At 41.9% G+C, this 25,457-nt stretch overlaps 1 protein-coding gene across 3 annotated transcripts in view; it reads right to left on the bottom strand.

The window, feature by feature from the left end:
• The window catches only part of ULK4 (unc-51 like kinase 4), an 892,004-nt gene that overhangs the window by 248,894 nt on the left and 617,653 nt on the right, over nt 1-25,457 (bottom strand). For all 3 annotated transcript variants that reach the window (XM_068236316.1, XM_068236315.1, XM_068236317.1), the window contains one exon: nt 4,620-4,725. In XM_068236316.1, the coding sequence (XP_068092417.1) occupies nt 4,620-4,725 (106 nt within the window). The remainder of the gene's footprint in view (nt 1-4,619; nt 4,726-25,457) is intronic.

The following is a 25,457-nucleotide window of genomic DNA, read 5'->3' as shown; positions in this document are numbered from 1 at the left end:
TTTCCTTCTTTCTGCTAAGAAGCTCTTTATCACAGTTCTGTACATAACATTGATGAATAGGATGAAGACTACTAATAAAGCATCATTTATATCTGAAAGTCATTTTATTGTGACAAATATTCATCTTTATGGACGCAGTGTGAATAGATACAGTTGAGAAGTAATAAAAATGCAGTTTTATATCCCTATCATCATGTATCATTTTTACATCTATAGGGACTAAATGACATGGGAAATGGCTGTATGTGTGACTTGACAAGAGCTGTCACTTTACATTTATGCGAACACATCCTTTCCTTCCTGAAGTTTCACTATTAATAAGTAAATGCCTAATCCTTAGAGAAATATACAACATATGATCCAGCAAGACTGCTAAAAATGATTTAACTGAAAATAAATGAGCTGATCTCATATACATGACATGAAATGTTTCGGAAGTATGAGTAACTGCATAAAGTTTACTCTATAAAAAGACTAAATGATTTTCCTAGTTATCACACTGTTAAATGCTCACATATGAATATTATAGCCCAACTCTAGGAAACAAATAGTTTGCTAAGTGTGGAAAGGAGTTTGAAAATCTGTGGAACATTTGTTGCAGTCTGTGTTCCCATCTAGGAAACATTTACTTACTCCCTTGTCGTGACTGGATGAGTAAATCTCTCCTACAGACCAAAGCTCAATACTCACCTCACGACGAAGGAAGATGGATCACAGCGACGTCCCATGATGATGAGCTTTTCCCAATCCATTTTCCTGCCGATGGGTATGCCCAACGTCACACGACGTGGGTGAACAGGAAGTCAAGCAATCGCGGTGCTTTGCTTGAGTTGTTAGGAATTTTAAAAGTTCCAATCAGCTGTGAGGGTCATTTTTGCTGCGTCCCTAAACATCATCCGCATGATCGCTTGCCTATACCCACATTGCAAGATCGCGGAAACAACCGCTCGGTGCTCAAAAAACTACCGGTCGTTGGGAAAATCGTCTGAAAAAACACGATGTGGGTACAGGCCTTTAGACAGCAACAAGTTAAAGCCTTTTTTAAACTAATTTATTTTGCATGGAATAGTGAAGAATTACAAACCTGTTCCATTTTTGTTGAAGTCCCTTAATTCTTGTCCTTCAGGCCAAAGCCCCAGGAAAAAGAAGCAAAACAGTATAAATCCAAAATGATTCTTTCCTCACTACTAAGTTGGATTTAAGAAAAACACCTATAGTGAACTAAACCCAGAGATGGATTAAGATGTAATGGGGGCCTAGGAAAGGTAGTAGATTTTGAGTCCCCTTGTGGTCCTTTTGGTAAGTTTGAGCAAAGAGAGGTCAAAGAAGGTGGTAGGTGGGTTCCTTGATACCCACTGGACCCCAAGCACCTGCCTAGGTTGCCTGGGGGATAATTCTGCTCTGAGTAAACCACTTATACAACTTCCTGTTACTAAACTGAAGAGATGTGAATGATAGAACAACATGATGGGTTTATTCAGAAACCATTGTCTAAGCACCCAATGGCTTTATTGGCTACCCTGTACGAAGTGCATCTCCACCCCGCTTACTTTAGCTGATGTGTATGATGATTGTCACAATATATTTTATTTACAAATAATATAAAGTTCTACCAACGAAATTCCCATGGTTATGAAACGGTGAGTAATTTGTGAATTGCAGTTTTCGGTGCCTGTTCAGACAAAGGGGTTGATTAACTAAGCCTGTCGAGGACTATTTTTAAAACAACTTGTTTATTATTAGGTGGCAGCCGTTTGCCACCTCTTCCTAGGTCTTATCAAAATACAGCAGGGATTGCTGACATATCAATAATGTAGTAGGTATGTGACTGGGGTGGAAATATTTTTAAAATAAATCCAGGCTGTCCTATACTGAATAAAGACTCATTCCTGCTGAGGTTGTGAACACAAAACTAAATTATCACAAATGTAAAAGTCCCTATACTTTCTCATACCCCTGCTATAATTATTGTTACCCAGGTGAGTGCAAACTTTTTCTACCAATCCAGCCCAGGCTTGCTGCATCACTTATTTTCTAGTGGTCTCACATTTTTTGTGTGCTGTTAACTTTAGAAAATACGCACTTAAAAGTAACATATAGTTTTATGCTTATAATTTTCTTAAATTCTTATATTCAGAATTATTATTTTTATTATTAAATCCACCAAATATAAAATATTTAATAAAGGTATTTCCTTTTTATAATTTCCAGGTTGCTTCCATCAAGAACCCTACCTATACGTAGGTTTATTCAACAACTGCTGGTCTGTAACAGGCCTGAATAGCAGAAAGATCAGATTACTCAAGCTGACTCCCTCATTCAAAATGAACAAACTCATTCTCTCAGCACAAGTCAACTGGTGGGCAATCTGGCTGGCTCTAAAGGGTGCTTGCTAGAATATGGGTATATTAGGCTGTATAATTAGGAAACTCAGCATACCTTGCACATTTATTTTCTAATGCAACCTTAAAAAAACCACACTTCGGGCAAGCATACAAGCTGACCTAAGCCATGTGATGATTTGCTCAGCTGCCTGTGCAGGCAGGCAGCCCTTTGACCATTGTGTAGGTTTGCATGCTGCAGGACTCTGGAAAGAAGAGCTTCTGTCAGTTTTGCAGCTTGTGCTTGCAGAGGAATTTGCATACGTTGTCATGCAAATTGCCTGGCCACATTCATTGGAGGTGTGTACTATAAGTACTATGTCTTTCCCACAATGCTTCGCTGGTCATAAGGATTTCGTCCTATGTAACACTCCTGGTGGGGTGTCAGCCTTGCTCTCTGTTTGAACATCAGCTTAGAGTAATTCCTGAATCTGCGCTAGGCAGATTTCCCTAGTGCAGTTAGATTGTATTATCTGTATTGCCTGTTCTGTCTTGTCTTGCCTGTTGCCATTGTCCTGTCCCTACGGTGGTCGACAGGAAATGGTTCTGATCTCTGTTCTTGGAGTATAGCTGGTGCAGCGGTTGCTACCAGCTATCTCTTCTGTTCTGTCTCCTGGGATCGCGCTAGCTACTTTTCGCTAGCGCTGGGGATCCTTCTGTTCTGTCTCCTGGGATCGCGCTAGCTACTTTTCGCTAGCGCTGGGGATCCTTCTGTTCTGTCTTCTGGGACCGCGCTGGCCACTTTTCGCTAGCGCTGGGGATCCTTCTGTTCTGCTACTCTGTACCTGGATCGCGCTAGCCACTTTTCGCTAGTGCTGTGGATCCTATCTCTCGCTTGTCCCTGTTTTCGTGTGTCTGTCTTGTCTGCTACGCTTGCTGGAGGCTCGGTGAGGTAACCGTTAAGCAAGCGCTCGCGTCCTCTGTTTCATGTTTGTCTGTTAATGGTTAGTTAGGCGTGCTTGTCTCTACTGTGCTTATCACGTGGAGACCGCGCATAACCGCGTGCACTGTTGCGAATGAGTGCGGTGTTCGCGGTTAGCTAGCGTTTGTTGTTTTCCGTATCTCCTCATTGTTTTATTTGCTGTGCCTTTGCTACCCTCGTATTCTATTCTGATCTGCCTTGTGTCACGTCTGGCGATCGCACCTCTCGCGATCGCGTTCCTATTTCATATCTGCTGTTGTGTGTGCGCGGTCGCGGGGTGGCGACTGGATTGGCGCACACACACACAACCTGTCCCTTTGCTCATTTTCATTTGCAATCGCCTATCTTGCGACTGCGTTCTGCGCTTCCTACAATTTCTGTCTGGCATTTGTGGAGGTACAGAGGATTGGTTCCTCTGCACTCCCCAGCGCCATCTGCCGACAGGAATTTCCCTCTACAGGTGCGTAGCACCTTTTGCTGGGTGCCTGCAATTACACACTTGTGGAGGATTTCTGCCGTGTCAGCGCACGCGTTGTGCGCTGATCACGGAGAAAGTTCCACAATCGTTACAAGCCATTGTATAGAGTTACTGGTTGACCACTGCTTCCAGCAAAGCTATACATAAAGTACAGAATTCATTGCATATACACAGCTTATCAACACTCCTTCTCTGATGCCCACCAAGTATCCTTTTAGACTGGAAGCTTGTAAGGGAAGGGCCCTGTCTCCCTTATTATATGTTGGTAGAGCTCTATTTACCAAATGTCCAATCTTTATATACTACACTTTGTATAAAGTGTTCTGTAGAACTGTATTATTTCTGTATTCCCATTGTTTTCTATATACCGTAATATGAGTGAGAGGATATAATAAGGATGTGCACTTTGTTCTGAAAATAGATTTCTGAAGTTATAATTGATACATTTTTGAAAAGTCAAGAGGGATCAATAGTATCTCTTTCTCTTTTTCACAAGTTTCTATGCAATATATTTCTATTTTTTTTCTTTATTAATTGGTACAACACAACGAAAAATGAAAGATGTTGGCACAATATAAATTAACAATAATAAAAATATGCAGACTTGTAATGCACATTACGGGTTTGCTTTAAAGCAATGAAACCATAATTTTGTTGTTAAATTCATGATCAAATACAGTTAACAAAAGCAGACAATGGTTTCTACTAACACATATTCTAGCACCATGTGGGCACTGCAGGTGGCTTGCTGTTATTTACTTTCAAAATGGTTATTATTTCCAGTAACGATTTAATTAGATAATTACAACAATACATGTTACTTCAGAAAAAAACCCACCTTGTTCATAGAGAAGCTTCATGTTTACGTCTTTGTGTGCCACCATGTTGTGCAATAAAGAGATCACATTTTGAATTACATTTCCCAGCACATTATCTTGATGCGTCTGTAATAAACAACATAAAGACAGTGAGCACACAACACAGCCAAAGTGCTTGTACGTCTATGTGATGATGAATCAGAGCTTTACAAAAGGGTGGCTCGGCTGACGGACATGCATTCCGATTGCCAGATGTGCATAAAATCTGTCCTTTATAAGGCAGCAAATTTATTGCAAACATGTTTACATTTTGAGGAAGATTAATGATTTTTTTAGTACCTTGCATCAGAGAGTGTAATTATTTGTAAAGCATGTAGGGAAGGAGATTTATTTATAAACACAGACAAGACAATACCTTTTATCCGTGTCTGAGCACCACATAACAAATGAAATAAAAGGTATTAAAGTTTATCTATATAAAAACAAAAGATGACGCTATTAGGCTGTACATGCCGTTGCCTTGATAAACGATAGACTACACTGTCTGTGCAAAGTGCCTTCTGACAGTATCATTAATTTGTCTCTCAAGACAAATGCATTATCCAAATCACACTGAAGTATGGAACACAAATTACCTTGCAATTAGGCTACAGAATTCGAACAAAAACACTTTCAAACAACTGTTCCATAACAAACATTATTTTATTCTTTTAAGCCCATCTCCGAGCACAGACATAAAAATACTAACAGCTTAGTTGTCAGAGTGCTCTAACGCTTTTATGTCTAGAATGTTGCATGACTGGCGACTAAAAATCCTGAACACGAGAGAAATCTGAATTGTGAGTTTGCCGCAGGTTTTGTGGGTGAGGCTTCTGTTCAGACTGCTAGGAGACAGGCACAGATCAAATCTCTGAGAAGATTTCAGGCTACAGGTGTAACAGTTTCCAGCGGTTGCATGCTGGATTATTATGGCTCTGTACAAGTATAGCTGACACATCATTGCATTCCAGCAGATCTGGAGGTGTGTTTAGCTTCTAAGGACGACAATGGTTAATTTGCATATTTCAGCAGTGATGCACTGGGAGACATCTCAAGCTCACTCCAACCTGAATTATCGCAAATACTTTCTGTTTTAAGAAAGCAAACTTTTGCTTTCCATACCATTTTAGTAAGAGGGCTTTTAGGACCATTGTAGCCCCTTACACACCCCAACGAGTTCTGGTTCACCATGAGCTTGCTGGTTAGTCTGTATTTCCAGCAGGAGATGGCTAATGTCTGGGTTCTGACCCCGTATTTCAAAGAGGCACAGCAACGACATATGATATACCCACACTATTTTACTATCAATGTATAGTGCAATATATGTCCATCACTCAATTTCTGAAAATGGCTAACCAATCACATTGTGCTTTCTCAAGTAAAGATTCGCCTCTTTCTAATGATCAAAGCTTCCAGTGACTGGTCATCAAATCGTGTGACTGTCTTTGACGTGAACCTGAAGTGAAAGGAATACAGGGGCTGCCATCTTCAGTCCTTTGTAAATAATGCCAGTTGCCTGGCATTCATGCTGAGCTTTTGGCTTTAGTTGGTTTTGAGGCAAGCATCAATATGGAAGTCAGGCAACTAGCATTGATAAGTATATTCTGAAGATGGCAGCCTCTGTAAACCTCTCACTTCAGGTTCCCATTAAGTAGTTGTGCTCAGCAAGATTTCGGATATCCAAACTACCCAGATAATCCAAACTTTTTCCACTATCCGAACCTTGAATAGCAATTCGGATATTTTTTAGAATCCAAATAGACTATCTGAGCAAACTCAGATTTCCCATCTGAAATCCGAAATCCGGGCGGATAGTTAGTTCAGATATCTGAGCAGAAGCCAAAATCACCTTCAATGGCAAAAATCCCGTTCAAAGGTAGAGAGGGAGGGAGGGGGAGACAGAGAGAGAGAGAGAGAGAGAGAGAGACCCCCGAAAGGGGTTTTTGCCATTTAAAGAGACTCCGTAACAAAAATTGCATCCTGTTTTTTATCATCCTACAAGTTTCAAAAGCTATTCTAATGTGTTCTGGCTTACTACAGCACTTTCTACTATCACAGTCTCTGTAATAAATCAATGTATCTTTCCCCTGTCAGACTTGTCAGCCTGTGTCTGGAAGGCTGCCAAGTTCTTCAGTGTTGTGGTTCTGCTATGAACTCCCCCTTCCAGGCCCCTCTATGCACACTGCCTGTGCATTATTTAGATTAGGGCAGCTTCTCTCTTCTCTCTTATCTTTTACAAGCTGGATAAATCGTCCTCTGAGCTGGCTGGGCTTTCACATACTGAGGAAATTCAGACAAGGGCAAAGCTGTTTGCAGGAAGAAAAGAGCAGCCTGAAACTTCAGTGCATGAGAGCTGCAGGGGGAAAGAAACACACAAATGATCTCTTGAGATTCAAAAGGAAGGGTGTATACAGCCTGCTTGTGTATGGATGTATTTTCTATGTGTGGACATACTGTACATCAACCTACTTCCTGTTTTAGTGGCCATTTTGTTTGTTTATAAACAAACTTTTTAAAACTGTTTTTAACCACTTTTAATGCGGCAAGGAGCGGCGAAATTGTGACAGAGGGTAATAGGAGATGTCCCCTAACGCACTGGTATGTTTACTTTTGTGCGATTTTAACAATACAGATTCTCTTTAAAGAGACTTTTGGAAGCATTTTAAGCCATTTTCAGGTCACATCCGGTTCTCTATCCGGATATCCGAATCCGTCCGGATACTGAGGTCGGATATCAGATTCGGATCGGAAAATTTTAAACTCGGATATTCGACCCGGATCGGATATCTGGGTATCCGGATCCGAATTAGATCCAGACAGTGAAAAGTGGTATCCAAGCAGCATTGCCATTAAGTAAAGAAAGTAAGTTCCCACCAGAGAGTCTGTAGCCAGGTTTGGTTTAAAAAATTTTAAGACACTTTTGACCCAGATTTTCACAACAAACTCATGGTTTTTATGAAAAAATACAAGCAAAAGGAAATTTTTTCCACTTACTCATCCTACCCCTGACCTGCTTTTTCTTCTGGTTGGTCTATAGGCAGGAAAGACATCTTACACTTATTACATGCATCTGTGTATTTATGTATATCACAGCCTAGGCTGTTTAGCTGTGCAAAATTTCCCCCCAGACCATTCTGGGAGGCCAGGTATTATTTCTACTGACTTCGGAGCTCTCAGTAAACAAACATTCCGCACTGATGCACCTGCCAGCACCAAAGCTGTGATTAATATCAAAGTGTAAATCAGAGTGAGGAAAGATTTTACTATGGGCAAACACTGACTAAAAAAAAATATCTATGAAGTAATAGTGTAAAAAATATGCAATTTTATTCATTATGTCGTTTTCAGTGCAGTTCCTCTTTAAGCTGTTAATCAAAATTCTCAAGTGCTTGGTACAACCTCATTTACAAAAACAAACGGAGCCTCATGATTAACTCTTTGTCAGTCTCTATCCTGATAGAGAAATATTATAAAATTAAATTTCACCTACAGTACATATCAAAATTATAAAAGAAAAATGTCTCATGTCCTAAAATTGAAAATGAAGGGAAAAAAGCAAGCAAAGTAAGCAGATTAATACAGTGTACTTGTGAGGCTGAATTATAAAAAGCTTCTTTTCACTTTTAATGCAGCACTCACCTCACGAGGGGTCCACGGTAACTTACGAATTCATTAAGACTGGTAAACCCATTTTGCTGAGATTAAGGAGGAAATACATTCCCCTCAATCCATCAAAAGAACAAGTTGATATTATTTGTGGGAGAGATGTCGCAAACGTGGGCATTTAATGAACAGTACGTTTGACAGCTTTAATAAAACACAGCAATCGCCAACTGAGATAATTAGAATTGAAGCAGCAAAATTCTAGTGTTTGGCAACACAGATGAAACAACTTCATTAAAATGTGCGGCTTTTGCAAATGAAAAGCATGGAAGCACTGGACCCTGAAGAATCAGCCTTCTCAAAACCAATTGCTTCAGTGTTTAAGCAGGACAGCCATGAAACACCAAGGGCATGGCAAAGAAATACAAGAAGCAAATGTGATTATATTTCAAAACATACATAGGTTTACATGCCATTTCAAGAACAGTCCCTTCTTACATCAGTTCTGTTCAGAAATAAGTTGCTATATCCATAGGCAGGCAGGAAAAGGTTAAAAAATGTATTTTTAACAATACAAACTTTTCTAATCAAGTGTAGTAACTTTATACCAGTCAATCATGGATCAACGGTTCAGTCATATATGATAAGGCTAACAACTGTAATACCATACTGTGCTCTCCTAGCAGTGCACTGCATCCTTTGGCTCCCTCCAACGGCTTGACAATTGTAAGTCCTCAAATGTTAAAATGGTCTTAAAGTGAAACCCCATGTTTGTTGAGACATAAGCAATCGCATCAGTTCAGATTTATATATTGTTAGGATTGATGACACTTGATGACAATTGTTTTCCTTGTTAATCTGAGTTCAGATGCTCATGCACACTTAGTCATACAAACTCTGTCAAAACTGGTAGTGTCACACTTTCCTGCCAAATACTCAAATCGTGCAGTTGTAGAAAACAAGCAACAATTATTTCACTAGGCTACCAAGGTAAGCTATAAGAGGAGTGTGGGGGACCATTAGTCTGTCAGGGTAAGCTATAAGGGGGAGGGGGACCACGAGACTACCAGGGAAAGCTGTAAGGGGGGACAACTAGACTACCACTAGACCCTAAGGAAAGCTATAGATAAGAGGGGGACCACTAGAGCAAGCTATAAGAGGGAGGCTATTACAATGAAAATACTGTTAAGCGACCTCTTATAACCCCACCTACTTTTGAGACCAACCCCCTGCATAATATAATACTTAATTTTATATTTAAAAATATACATTAGTGTAGCAGGATTAGTATGGCATTAGTAGCAGAAATATATATATATATATATATATATATATATTGTACAGGACTCAAGGGATGGGTCCTGGATGGAAGATATGTGGCCCCTTGTTTTGTACAAGGGTCCTTTCTGGAAGCAGGTGTGGACTGGGGAAGGAGCACGGGGTAGTTTTGGCAACCATCGGTTGCCCTGTTGTGTTCGGGTTGCAGGGTCCCGATGCTCTGGAACAGGAGGGAAGGAATTGGGTGGGCCTTCCTGTTCCACCCCAGTCCATTCCTGGTTTTGGGAGCAGTCAGGCCAGGATAAGAGTGCTCTGTGAAGGGGGCGTGGTGTCTTATGTATGGAGCAGGTGAGCTGCTAGCTGGAGAGAAGCTTGGTGAACACCAGGACTGCTACTGTTTGTGTGTTTTGCGTAAAGACCTGTTTTCCCAAAGTTGGATTATTTAAAAACAGTGGACTTTGTCATGGACTGTGGACTCTTCCAACAGGCGGATGTAAGCCTAAACCTTATTTAAAGTTTTTGTTTGCTGAGAAAGCATATTTGTTCATTTGTTTGCTGCTGAGTCCTTAATAAACTGGACTTTCATTTACGTTTCTGTCTCCTGCGTGCTAGCTGTGATCCCAGAGCTACCCCCCAACTGTCACAACTGGTGCTCGGATGCGGGCAAGCAGCACGGCAGAAAAAAAAAATTTTTTTTTTTTTTGAAAACTGACATTTAAAGAGACAGTGCTTGTTCAAAGATGGAGGGACTGTTGAATCAGCTGGCCCAGGCCACAGTCCAATTACAGCAAAGCATGGTGGTGCAGCAACAGACCACAGAGGCCCATCTGACAGCCCTAAGAGAGGCCGCTCAAGTTCAGCAGGAAACCATTTAGGCGCAGCTGACAGCCATGGCGACTCAGCAAAGCTCCACAGGTGCCCAGCTGGTGGCGTTACAAGAATCTGCTGCCGTACAGGCAAAGGTACTAGCCGAGGCAGTGCAGCAGCTTGCTTCAGGAAGGGAGTCAGCTGCGGTTGCCCATAGCAACCAGGCAACCACTCGAGCCAGCCATTTCCTCCAGAAGATGACCCCCACTGATGATGTGGAAGCGTTTCTTACTACCTTTGAGAGGACTGCCGAGCGGGAGGGGTGGCCGAAAGATAAGTGGGCAGGCCTGATAGCCCCCTTTCTGTCTGGAGAACCCCAGAAGGCGTATTATGATCTGGCTCCGGCTGATTCTGTGAACTATGACAAGCTAAAGGCCGAAATCCTCGCACGCCCAGAGTTTCGGGGACAGTCTGGTGTTTTCCCCCTGTCTCCAGTCGATGGTGGCAGTGTGAAAAACATACAACATAATAATGATGATGTTATTATTGAAATGCCAGAGGATGATTGTGACCAGCTTAATTGTAATAATGCTGATAATGTACTTGATGATCAAAAGAATGGGGAACATGCCAGTACAGAGGTCGAGTTGCACTCTGAGGGGGGGGATTTCTCTCCTTTACAGGTTATGATAGGGGAGGAAGATGAGAATAACTCCTCTCAGCCGGTACAGCCTGATTTAGAGGTGTCACGGGAACAGTTTGGCACTGCGCAGATGAGGGATCCCACTCTAACTCGTGCCCGAGAACAAATTACTGTTGTTAATGGGGTTCCTCAAGAGCCTGGGGCTGATGAGCGGTGGCCCTATTTTGCCCTTAATAATGATCTGCTGTATCGAGTCGCCAAGGTTCGAGAGGAGGTGACTGAACAGTTATTGGTTCCTCAGCCTTACAGGCGCATGGTGTTGGACATGGCACATAATGATGTGTTGGGAGGCCACCTGGGGGCTGAGAAAACTGAGGCCCGAGTAATGGATCGTTTTTACTGGCCAGGTTTGAAGTCCGAGGTAAAAACATATTGTGTAACCTGTCCTACTTGCCAGTTGACTGCTCCGGCCCCACATTTTCGTAGCCCTTTGGTGCCCCTGCCCATCATTGAGGTGCCATTTCAACGTATAGCTATGGATTTAGTAGGCCCTTTGGTAAAGTCTGCTCGAGGTCATCAGTACATACTGGTAATCCTTGATTATGCCACCCGTTACCCGGAAGCTATTCCCTTGAGAAAGGCTACGTCCAAGGCGATTGCTCGAGAACTTTTTCAGATGTTCTCAAGGACTGGGTTTCCCAAGGAAATTCTCACCGATCAGGGCACACCGTTTATGTCGAGGGTGATGGCGGACGTTTGTAGGTTGTTCCAAATAAAACAACTGCATACGTCCGTCTATCATCCACAGACAGATGGCCTTGTAGAGCGTTTTAATAAGACCCTAAAACAAATGTTGAAACGGGTGGTGGAAAAAGATGGAAAGAACTGGGATTATTTACTTCCGGCATTATTATTTGCAATTAGGGAGGTTCCACAGGCATCTACAGGGTTTTCCCCGTTTGAGCTGGTGTACGGTCGCAGACCTCGGGGATTGTTGGATGTGGTAAAAGAGGCCTGGGAGAGTGAAGTTAGTCCACACAAAAGTGTGTTGGAACATGTGTCCCAAATGCAGGAGAGAATTTCAGGGGTTCTGCCATTGGTTAAAGAACATTTGTTAAACGCTCAAGACGCACAGCGCAGAGTGTACAATCGATCTGCGAAGCTAAGACACTTTCAGGTGGGTGACAGAGTCGCTGTACTCATTCCCACCGTGGAAAGTAAGTTTTTGGCTCGATGGCAAGGCCCTTTTGAAATTGTTGAAAAAATTGGAGAAGTTAATTATAAGGTACACCAGCCCGGGAAAAGAAAACCCTACCAGGTTTATCATATAAATCTATTGAAACCCTGGAAAGATCGGGAGCCTGTGGCTGTTTTGGCAGGTGCACGAGTTGATTCTCAAGGGAGCACTAGCAGCATCCAGGTAGCTACCACTTTGACTAAAGCTCAGACCCAACAAGTGAGAGAATTCCTGCAGAGAAATAAGGATCTGTTTTCAGACTTACCTGGACTCACTAATGTCATCAAACATGACATTTTTACAGAGCCAGGAGTAAGGGTCTGTGTGCGACCCTATCGCATACCTGAGGCCCGAAGGAAGGCAGTCTCAGAGGAAATTAAGAAAATGCTACATTTGGGAATCATTGAGGAATCGCAGAGTGAGTGGTCAAGCCCAATCGTGTTGGTACCTAAGCCCAATGGTACTCTCAGATTCTGCAATGATTTCAGAAAACTTAATGAAGTCTCCAAATTTGATGCCTACCCAATGCCGCGGGTAGATGAATTAATTGAAAGATTAGGCCCTGCTCGCTATATTACTACCCTTGATCTTACAAAAGGGTATTGGCAGATTCCGTTGGCTGAGTCTGCCAAAGAAAAAACGGCTTTCTCCACCCCCGATGGCCATTTCCAGTACTGCAGGATGCCTTTTGGGTTACAAACTGCTCCAGCCACGTTCCAAAGGGCAATGGACAAGTTGCTCAGACCCCACCAGAGGTACACCTCAGTGTACCTGGATGATATTGTCATCTTCAGTAGGGACTGGGAGTCCCACTTGCCAAAAGTGCAGGCGGTGTTAGACTCGCTGAGGGAAGGTGGGTTCACGGTGAACCCTGAAAAGTGTGCAATAGGGATGGAAGAGGCACGATATCTGGGATATGTGGTAGGAAAGGGGATGGTAAAGCCACAGTTAAAAAAAATAGAAGCCATTCAAAATTGGCCCCGGCCCTTGTCAAAAAAACAAGTGCGTGCATTCCTGGGCATAGTCGGGTATTACAGAAGATTCATACCAAATTTTTCCTCACTTGCAGCCCCTTTGACTGATCTAACAAAAGGCAGGAAGTCAGTCATGATAAAGTGGAACTCTGAGGCTGAAAAGGCTTTCAGGGAACTCAAGTCTGCACTTTGCCAACATCCCATTCTGGTAGCTCCTGATTTTTCCAGGGAATTCGTAGTTCAGACGGATGCTTCAGATGTGGGTCTAGGGGCTGTTTTGTCACAAGTCGTCAATGGAGAGGAGCATCCAGTGATTTTTCTCAGCCGGAAACTCAACCCAGCTGAAAAAAAATATGCAGTAGTGGAGCGAGAGTGTTTGGCCATTAAGTGGGCTTTGGACTCTCTTCGCTACTATCTGCTGGGTAGGAGATTCCGGTTGGTGTCTGATCATGCCCCTCTCACATGGATGAAACAGAACAAGGGGTCAAATGCCAGGGTGACCCGATGGTTTCTTGCATTACAAGAGTTCAAATATATAGTGGAGCATAGGCCTGGGAGACTGCATCAGAATGCTGATGCCCTCTCCCGAGTCCATTGTTTGGGCTCCTCTAATGCCTCTACCTCCCTGGAGTTGAGGCAGAGGGGGGGGGATATGTACAGGACTCAAGGGATGGGTCCTGGATGGAAGATATGTGGCCCCTTGTTTTGTACAAGGGTCCTTTCTGGAAGCAGGTGTGGACTGGGGAAGGAGCACGGGGTAGTTTTGGCAACCATCGGTTGCCCTGTTGTGTTCGGGTTGCAGGGTCCCGATGCTCTGGAACAGGAGGGAAGGAATTGGGTGGGCCTTCCTGTTCCACCCCAGTCCATTCCTGGTTTTGGGAGCAGTCAGGCCAGGATAAGAGTGCTCTGTGAAGGGGGCGTGGTGTCTTATGTATGGAGCAGGTGAGCTGCTAGCTGGAGAGAAGCTTGGTGAACACCAGGACTGCTACTGTTTGTGTGTTTTGCGTAAAGACCTGTTTTCCCAAAGTTGGATTATTTAAAAACAGTGGACTTTGTCATGGACTGTGGACTCTTCCAACAGGCGGATGTAAGCCTAAACCTTATTTAAAGTTTTTGTTTGCTGAGAAAGCATATTTGTTCATTTGTTTGCTGCTGAGTCCTTAATAAACTGGACTTTCATTTACGTTTCTGTCTCCTGCGTGCTAGCTGTGATCCCAGAGCTACCCCCCAACTGTCACAATATATATATATACACACCGGTATATATTCAAAATAGCATATTATTACCATATATTGTAGTAGCAACACCATTAAGTTTTATGATAAATGGCATACATAGCCAAACTTCACGTGTTTTTTTATGTACATTAGCACTTTTTACTTTGTGAACCGAGAAACTGCATTTTTCTATTTGTTTTCCCTAGGAAATAAAATAATTATTTGGGAAAAACAGCACCCAAAGAAAATCTATTTTTCCTGAAAAAAATGATGCATCTACTAAGGTGATCATCAGTGGAGATAATCAGCTATTGCTGATTAAATAGGGACATACAGTAGCTAAAATCTAAAATTTGCTCTAGTCCATAAAAAGGAAAATAAGTCTAGGTTTGAAGTGGTAAAAAAAAAACATCAAAACAACAACTTTTGACTAATATTGAGGGTACAGTACCAGCCCATAATCGCTTTGTTTTGTATTTATTGAAGTGAAGTGTTTTTGGGAAGCCATATATATCTTATGGCGCTTAATCAGGTTTGCTCATTAAAGGTGGCCACACATCAGGTGACTTATTGACAACCCGATTCAATTATTATAATCGAATCGAATTAAAATCGGCACCACCAAGTGCATGCCCGATTGACAATGTCACCAATTTCGGGCCCAAACTGGTCGCAGGAATCGGTCAAACATGCTGCAAGATGTAGGGCCGACTTGCTTGATCGGGTGCACGGCGGTAATGGCAAGTGATATCAGAACGAGCAACAAACGTGAGGAAACCCTGATGCTGTCTCCCCTAATGTGCAATGTACCCTCGCCCCAGCGCACTATACATTACCTGTCCATGGCCACCACTGGCTCCAGAGTAACATGGGCACCGACAACCACATGGGGTGCGTGTATGGACCAAGGACTGCATTTTTGGAGCCAGCGTCACTGCATATATAACTACATATCTGTCTGAACTGGAAGAGGGGAAACTGATGAGGCAGATCAGCCAATTTAAACCTTTTAAGAAATTCACAGATCCTAATATATTTATCTAATCCAGTCTTAGAAAACCAGGATGCGTCCATTCCCGCAAGGAAGTTAGGATAATTAGCTATAGAAGCTAAGCATAAAAACTAGTAGATATTACACAGTAGACATTAAACAACTTTACAACAGATAACTTGATTAATATTGGTCACAGCATCACCGCCATTAGTTTTGTTCTGCATGATGCAGTACAAAGCTATGGAATCTGTAATCGCATACTACTGTTGCTTACAGCCATGATTAATTGCTAAGATCCTCAGAGACTTGCTCCCCCCTTATAGTAGCCCCCTTCATGCTGCCACTGTAGCTCCCATTCTCCACTTCAAACTCAAGGGTACCTGCTCCCGCACAATTTTTTTGTAGAAGCCACACCAGGGCTGTACTGGGCATGCATGGCTACTAATTTCGAACCGCGCACGCCCACGATGCTCTCAGCCACAGATGCAATGCACATCGGTTTAAGAGCAAGATTTCACAATGCAGCATTGAGTGGACAGCGAATATACCAGCTCTGAATGGGGTTTTCAGTGGTAGCAATTGAAGCCAGGCACAATGAGGTACACCAAGTGGCTAAAGACCTTAGAGATTAAGAACGTATACAGAACTTTTAAATTCCTCCTCACCTAGGGTACACGTTAAAAAACAAAATGGGGTGGCTAATTTTACTTTTAACCTTCCAAAAAACAAAATGCAAATAAGTGAATAAACTTTACTGAAGCCCTTACTAGACACATTTTCTCACTCCCTAGGTCAGTATGTACAAACAAAATGGGCCACACATTAATAGGAGCACCTCTCTTGAGAGTGAAGTGCTTTTGCTAATGTGTAGCAACAAGCAGGACATGATCAATGGCTGCATATTAGTATTGCATTAATGTGAACCTGAAGTGACATGTGACATGATGAGATAAACATACACACATATGATACTAGCCTTACTAATAAATAATGTGAAGTCCCTTTCTGTTTTCCAGTACAGGAAGAATTAAAATACTTGAGTTGTTAATTATGCAAAAAAAGTTTCTTTGAGCTTATCGACTAAATGAATCCAAGTAACTCATTTTCTGAAGAGCTTGTACAGCCACGAAACAGTGATAGACAGTTTGCGATAAGGATTTACTGAAGGAAAGTTCAAATGGGCAAATGGGCATTCATTACTCCTGCTTAAAAGCAAAGTGTGGATTTGAAACGGCAACTGTGATAGAATGATGCAATGTTATAAATAAAGCTATATAACTGAAAATAAAAATATGAGACTTTTTACAGTTCATTATAACATATCTTTATTTTGCATCAGGTTCACTTTAAAGAGAACCCGAAACGGAGTACTTCCTGGGTCGTGGCTTGGCTTCCTATTGGAGGAAGCTAGCAGAGGTGGGGAGAGGCGGGGGCAGCCTGTAATCAAGGCGGGGATGCTGAGGAGGCTGACTGACAAGCCTCAGATAAACGAAGCAGGCTAGCGACAAGCAGATTGTCGCTAGCCTGGTGATTTTTTCATGGGGGACAGGAGAGTGCAGGAAGGGGGGGGGGGGGGGGGGGCTGGCAGCAGCGATAGAATGACACAAAGGAATGTCATTGTGCACATGACATGCCTCTGGGTCCTATTAAGATTTCAATATTCCGCCTCAGGTTCTCTTTAAAGGGGCACTATGGCTAAATTCTTCTTATATTATCATTTAATATAAAATATGTGCAATTGTAGCAATGTGTAAGACTTGTATTGTGGCTGAAAAAAACTCTGCTTCAATATTGCTTTACCCTAAATCAGTGCTGGAGTCCCGTCGCCAGAGACAGCTAAGCGACGCTGAACCAGCACATTCCATTCTGCAGGAGGAGGCTGCCTTATCAGTCGTTTCATCTGAAGTTGTAATCTCCCCCTTTGATGTATCGGGAGAGGTTTCACCCAACGTCTAACTGCACATTAGTGCTGTTACAGCTTCTCTGATCTGCCGTACGTCTCAGGACAATGACTTACGGCTCTGATGAAAAAAATGCTCCCCGCTGAGGCCCCCCTTCAGAGACACAAGCAGGACACTGGCTACACAGCACTTGCGTGTGCTGAATCAAGACGCTGGAATCCTGTGCATAAGAGAAGCTGGTCTCCATGGCAACTGACAACAAGTGGTGACCCTGCCTGTGCCAGCTTCTCTGAAGGGAGGCCTCAGCGGGGAGCATTTTTTTCATCAGAGCCGTAAGTCATTGTCCTGAGACGTATGGCAGATCAGAGGAGCTGTAACAGCACTAATGTGCAGTTAGACGTTGGGTGAAACCTCTCCCGATACATCAAAGGGGGAGATTACAACTTCAGATGAAACGACTGATAAGGCAGCCTCCTCCTGCAGAATGGAATGTGCTGGTTCAGCGTCGCTTAGCTTTCTCTGGCGACGGGACTCCAGCACTGATTTAGGGTAAAGCAATATTGAAGCAGAGTTTTATTCAGCCACAATACAAGTCTTACACATTGCTACAATTGCACATATTTTATATTAAATGAGAATATAAGCAGAATTTAGCCATAGTGCCCCTTTAAGCAGTACAAAGATAACTGTGGTGGTACATCAGATTTGCAAAAATCGATGCAATGTGGAAGAGCTGGGTAAGTATCAACATCATGTAGAAATAGAACATTTGGCAGTTTTCTAAAAGTATTATAATATATAGTCAACATCAAGCTGAGAACTTCTATAGTTTATTTAGCTATACTCCTCCATTATAACACCACAACACTATCTTCCAATATAGCAAGTATGCAATCTGCATATATATATATATATATATATATATATATATATACATATATATATACATATATATATATATGTATATATATATATATATATATATATATACATACACAGTATTTTATGTATTATTTTATTCACTTTGGTAGCAACAACATAGTCTTGAACTCTCTACAGAGAATACCAAACTAGTAATATCAGTACCTGCCTGTAAATGTACATAGAAATAAATTACAAAACAGGATGAACACAAACATAAATAAATGAAAGAAAGCACGGTCATATGCAATATGCATTGGATGAAGTCAAAATTGTAATTCAATCTTTTAGCCACAAGCAACTGTTGAAATCATATATTTAAAGTATGCAGGGTAGTAAATTGCATCTTCTAAAGTGTGAACAGATCTAAATCAAAGTGCATATTTATACACGGCACAAAATGAAATATTTGTTGATATTCCACTCTAGTTTCATTACTATAATATGTAGATTCCATTATACCATTGTTACTGCTAAAGGCATCTTTGAAGACTCAGTGATGTTTAAAGCCATGGCCTAAATTAGTTTATCACTTCATCAACTGTACCCATGAGGCTGGCAATTTCTTTTGGATGCTGTTACAGTGCTGTGCCTGCAGGCATAGAATGTGACGAATGAACCAAGCGCACATTGCTAGAATTTGTACATTTGGAATGAAAAAGGAATTGTCTAACAAGGACAGAGGTCCCAGAAGACGGAGGACACCTCCTTTGTGTTTTGCTTACAGTCTAAGAAGACAAGGCCATCTGTTTAAAGACTGCTCTTATCTGGACCACTAACCCAAAAATGACAAGTCTGATTAAGCTTAACATTTTCTCATGAACACAGAAAGCAATGAATACGCTATGAGCAATGGAAGCATATGATAAAACACATCTTTCTTTACACATGTTTATAAGAAACTGCATGTACTCCATAAGGGACTCCAAGAAAATCAATCATGTAATGAGGTAAAGTTAGACAGTCACTCTGGGACTCAGGTCTCAGAAGAGACAAAGGATGGCCACAAAGACAAAAATAAAGTACTCTGCAAAACAAGAATTCGGTGTCTGGCATTTCAGATTAAGCATGTACTAGCAGAAAAAAGATGGAACCTAACATGGGTACAGTCCTGGAACATTTATGAGGGTTCACATGCAGAGCAGGGCACCAAGTCCATAAAAAGTATAGCAGGTTCTAGCCTTGCCCCAACCCCCACCTCAAAGGACGCTCTGCCACTTGACCTTGCTTGTTGTCAAGACAAGCGTCCTGGTACAGTTCTGACAGATAATATTAGCAAGTGACCCGAAGTATGATGCCAAAGAGCTCTAAAAACGGTCACAGTAAGACACCATTTACACTTAATCGGTTGGTACGCTTTTTTTCCTTCTCCATAGCAGAGCATTATGAAAAATCTTTCAGTTAAAATGCGTATAGTGTGAACTATGCCATTGGGAAACATGGGCATTACTTTGAAAATCAGTTGTCCTTTCAGTTATAACTGAGAGCAATTGATTAAGTGTAAGGGCCCGTTTCCACTTCTTAGTGATGCGAATGCGGCTACCTAGCTGCGGGCGGATGCGGCCATGCGAGAATCTGCAGCATGCTCCGCACAACATGCACGCAGTGGAAACCCTTCCATTGCCGTGCATGTGTTTCAGGACACCTGCGGTGTGATGCGGCTATGTAGCCACATCGCACCACTCCTAGTGGAAACGGGGCCTAAATGGGGCCTAACAACAGCGCCACAACCAGTACTAAAGCCAGCATCGGCTCTAAGAGCCGGGAGAGCCAGACATGAAGGAGAAACAGCATGGGTGAATTACACTAGTTTAGTTGATCTACTATCAGTATTTATTTACAGATCTGGTAGTAAAGACGTAAGATGGGCATATATTTTAAGATAGTAGGATGCCAACAGTTCTATTATGGAATGTGAGGAGTCTAAATTACCTACATGAATGGTTGTTAGTCTAATTATTTAAACTTATATAACCCTAGTATACAGTACGTAATTTGTTAAATCTCATAGTAAAGACCTAAGGCCGCTCATGGCGGCAGAACACCAAGACCCATGCTGAGGCGCAAGCCTCTGGGTCTCGGCGGCCACCTGACGTCACTGGAGCGCATGACGCTCAGCTCCCATATTGAGTAGGCGGCAGTCACGTTCCCAGTACACGCTCCGCCGCTGTAAGCAATAGTTACATGCGTACTCTGCGAGTCAGCTGACGGCTGACACGCTGAGGTAGGATTGGTTCTTTTGGATTCCTTTACGTTCTGATTGGTTAGTCCTTGTATAAAGGAAAGGTGAGTTCCCTCAGTTATCGCCTGTGATAGCCTAAGCTGGGCTCGTTGCTGAGACTGCGCTCACACCAGTTTGCCAGTGTTGTTGTCGACTTTGCCTGTCTCTTTACTAAGCTTAATCCTAGATTGCTTTATCATTGCTGACTTCTGCCTGTCCCTGGCCACGTTTCTCGATTGGGTCATCTGTTGCCAACTCTGCTTGAACCCGTATTACCCTGATTGCCACCTGGATTGATCCCTGCATGTTTAAGGACTTCCATGAACTCTGCCTGGTCTGACTTTGGCCTGGAACTGACCACGTATCTGTTTAGTGATTGAACTGCTTCATCCCCAGTCTACTATCCTTGATTTCATCTGGACTGCCTCAGCCTTTAGGCCTCAAGTGACTATTAAGTATACTGTGCTGCATTATTCATTGCTTTGTTTGGTGAATGCTATCTGTCAATCTGCATGCTACATCTACCTGCAGGGTTTTGTAGTGTTGTTATTAGGTAGGAGTTTGCGCAGGTGTTAGGACTGGGCTATAGGTCAGTCATATGGGCATACAGCCTGACCTATTGCAGGGAACCAGACAAGCCTGACACTCATCTTAATGGTAAAAGGATTATGACAGTTAAAATCCTGGTAGCACAGTACTAGGCCACGTCCTTTGCATCCAATTTAAAGAGGAACTCCAGCCTAAACAAACATACTGTCATTAAGTTACATTAGTTATGTTAACCTCCCTAGCGGTATGGACAGAAATGTCCGTTCAAAAAAACATGCTGTGAACAGTATAAACATGCATACACATCAATACTCTCCTGCACTGTATACTAGACCCTTGCTTGACACATTTTGGCAAGTTACAGGGAAAAAAAAGTTTTAAAAATACATTTTATCACTGTTTGCACAGAAATCCTGGGGAAATTGAACGCTGGGAAGGTTAATTAAAATAGATAGGTAATATAATCTCTTACCCACCCTGTTTTAAAACAACAGGCAAATGTTTGATTTCATGAGGGCAGCCATCTTTTTGGTTGAAAGGAGGTGACAGGGAGCATGAGACACAGTTACAACTGTCCTGTGTGCTGATCACCCCTCCCAGTTGCTAGGCAACGTGAACAACAACATAGAAAATCCCATCATGCTTTGCACAGCGTCAGGGAAAAAAACCCTGGGCAGTTTTCTTTGATGGGTGGAGCTTAGCTAAAAATTATGCTTTGGTAAGAAAAATAAAGTTCTGATGCTGTGAAACTGTTAAACGCCAAGCCTTTTCAGTCCTGCTGAGTAGATTTTTAGTCTGGAGGTTCACTTTAAGAGGAGTGGTGGTGCTGGATAGTAAAAATACAACCTTTACAATCCTTTGGTGGGTGGGGGAGAAGAAGGGAAATGATAAGAATTGTAAGTATGGTTGTATGGTTAATGTGAAATAAATGAATTATGCACTAAAAAAAAAACCCTATCACCTTCCCACTCTTGTATTTTGCAGAATGTTTCAAATAATTAGTAAAGATTGCTTTTTATTGATTCTGTGCCCAGTGCTAAGTTTTGGATTGTTTTGGTTCCAGTGAGCAGGTTTTCATACATTGATCCTGCCAGTTCTTGCCTAGAATTAGTGCCAGTGACTTTGCCTCATTACTGGACTTATGGACTTCCTTTTCACAGTTGATGGGTGCCAACATGGCTCTTTCCATGCCGAAAGACAGTATACAGCGATGCTGGTGTACAACCCTTTTCAAAATACAGTTGAAGACCATTGGGGAACTGTGTAAAATGTAAATAAAACAGAATATAATGATTTGCTAATAATGTAGTCTTCCATATTCAATTAGAAAAACATTACAAACATATTAGATACTGAAAATGTAAAATTATAGTTTTATTGAAAATCTATGTCCACTTTTATTTTTGCATTGAGCCAATCAAATATAATTATCAATAATTAATTATCAATATAATCAAATATAATTCCTGCTAATTTGGTTTGGCTTAAAAGTATGTACACATGCAAAATAACTGTTCCCTGTATTTCCTAGGGCAATAGCCCTGAGCACAAGCAATACAGACAGACACTGTTGCTATGGAGAGGGGAGGAGGCTTGACAGCACAGTGCTCAATGGAGCAGCTTCTAGTGGGCAGGGTAAGGAAGGGAACAATAAGCTTGATTGGCACAGTCATGTAAAGAAGATTCAGCAAGCCTGATCTTTGAATGATGTCCGGGGGCAGCTGTACACATTCTAAATTCTTAGCCGAGTCCCAACTAGTGTGTGTACTTGGCTTAATTCCAGGCTGTATAATTATTAGCATCTTCCAGACTATCTCTGGTAATTAGATTAATTGGCAGCAGGATTGTAACATGACTTAGTATAAAAAGAGCATCTCAGAGAGACTTTACCGAGCACTTAGGAAAATGTCAATTCATAAAGGCTGTTACTGCATGAGAAACTGAAGTTATCGAGCAGTGATGTAAATTACCGACTTGTGTGGTAAATACCTCAACAAATGTCATCAAATGTCAATTCATAAAGAATAGATCATGCGCCATTGGCTACAATCTACTGTGTTTACCGAAAATATGCTGAAAGAAATAATAGATCACCTTATGCATTTAGAAAGCCTGAATATAGAGCGAGAAAAGAAACATTCTTTAAAAAAGTTCTTTAAAACTTGGAAGGCTTATTTAGAAAAATAATGTTCTAGAGAGTTGATTAGGAGTGTGAGGACTCCTTTACAAAACACTACCTGGTATCTAAAGCAAAAAATAGGTGGATATCTGGCGGTACTTGAAGTTTAATAACATGGGAGAAATAAATCTTTGGAAGAATAATGAGACAGGGGGGAATTCTGGAGGGAGATATTATGTGATGGAGACGCCAATATTGTATATAGTTAGGTGGGGTAGTCTAGATGTTAAATGTTAAGTTTATACAATGCGTACTGATCTTAATCTGCTGAAAGCAAAACATGTGTTGCATCTGGAAAAGGTGGACAACTCTATGATGGACATACAATTGACAAATTCTAGATGATGTTGAAATGAATCCAATTTGTCTGAGAGGTTAAAAGCAAGTGGGGATATTAAAATTTTGTTCATTTCTATGCATCTTTTGGAACCCCATTATGTACTTGTCTAATGGAGAAACGGTTTTCTTTCCTTACTCATGATATGATATCTAATATAAAATAGAAAAGCTGAAGGTTGTAAATGATTATTGTTGAAAAAGATATATGTTCATGGCTGTGTACTTTAGACATGTTGTTAAATGTTATATGACAATCTTCAATAAAAATTTATAAAAAAAAAACAAAAAAACATTGAAGTATTAAAGTTGTTACATTTATGGCAAAAAAAAAAAAAAAAAAGAATAGATCATGACATAAAAGTCTGAAATTTTTCCGGCAGCTTTAGTGTGGCGAAATGAGAGTGGATACTGTGGGAAGCCTGCATGACTCAAACAAACAGAGAGGGATAAGCTATGATTGAAAGGAGCAGAAGCCAATAGAAACAGCCCCGTCTCCTGCAAGTCCGGATGATACATTTTGATAGGACCCGCAGGCTTCTCTGGCGGGTCTAGCTTTTCTACCCTCAGGCAGTGAGCAGAGATTACGGAACAAAAGAGGCTTCTGCTGCCTCCCTTCGGTGGTTTAACCTCTTAGGTTCCTGTTTAAGGATGCAGAGTAGCTAGTGGGGAAATCACCTAAGCAGGGCATGTGTAATGTCTCCTGGAAGTTCATCTAACCTGTGGCAAATAAAATGTTAAGAAAGACTAATAGACAGATTCAGAGTGAGCAGAGGCAGTATAACAAACAGTATAGCAAAATATGTACATCTAAAGAGAAGTCGAATGCCTCTTGCTATTGTAATGCCCTCACAACACCTCGTTTTTGTCTATTAAAGCTGGTTAATTACCGAACTTCTACCACACCTGTGAACATTTTTATGAAGTACCACACAAAAGTCTAAAATACCTAATGTTGTGATTTACCGAGCACTTTACATTTACCGCACTGTGCACTATGAATAGAGGCCATAGATGTGTTTCGGTGCCCCCCCCCCCACCTCTCCCTCCAACTCCCCCCTCCCCGATTACGGGGGCGGATCAGGAGCTAGGGGCCCGTTCCTCTTCATTAATATGCAGAACAGGCAGCGCATAATATACATTACCTGCCCCCAGTGCTGGCATCTCCTTTGCTTCCTAGTTTATTGCCAAGTGCCATGCACTGCATGCAGCCAGCCAATCACCACGCGGGAACTGAAGCCGCATGGTGGTTCGCTGGCTGCATGCAGGGCACGTCAAACTAACCAGGAAGTAAAGGAGATGCCAGCGCTGTGGGCAGGTAATGTATATAATGCGCTGCCTGCTCTGCACATTAATGAACAGGACCACCTCCTGGGCCCCCTCCCAGCAGCAGGGCTCCCCAACACTGCAGTGGCATAGGGGCTACTCTACATTTACAGGCGCCACTGTTCCCGGTCTTAATGGAGTAAACAGTTTTAATCAGAGAAAGACGACTGTCAAAACACCTGATCTGTAGCCAGGGATGATCAGAAAATTTGACTAATATGCAAATCTGGGTTTTACAAGAACCATAACTTGCGGTGCTAAACAGAAACTTTGCAGGCCTAATTAGATTCAAGAGTTGCCCATTAATTGACTGTCAGTTTATTAATTAATCTAGCTGCTGGCTAATTAGTTGGAAGCTCCTGAATCTGATTAACCCCTGCAAAGTTCCTGTAAATCACCTGTCCCCTGTCATTCCAATCCCTATGGTACACACATTTGCTTGTCATCAAATTTTCTAATTGTTCCTTGATACAGCTAATCAATCATCACTAGTACCAGGAAATAAGCACTTCTAGAAGGTTAGCAATGGCTGTTTCCAGCTCTTTCTCAAGATATTGACTTTAATTCTAGGTACACACGATACAATTTTCTGGCAGATTTATCTTTGTTTGCTTGTACAGTGCCAAGCATAC

This window comes from Hyperolius riggenbachi, chromosome 5 (genome assembly GCF_040937935.1).
Source record: "Hyperolius riggenbachi isolate aHypRig1 chromosome 5, aHypRig1.pri, whole genome shotgun sequence".
NCBI lineage: Eukaryota > Metazoa > Chordata > Amphibia > Anura > Hyperoliidae > Hyperolius > Hyperolius riggenbachi.
Note: the sequence above shows the minus strand (reverse complement) of the source record. Positions and strands in the feature narration are given on the sequence as shown.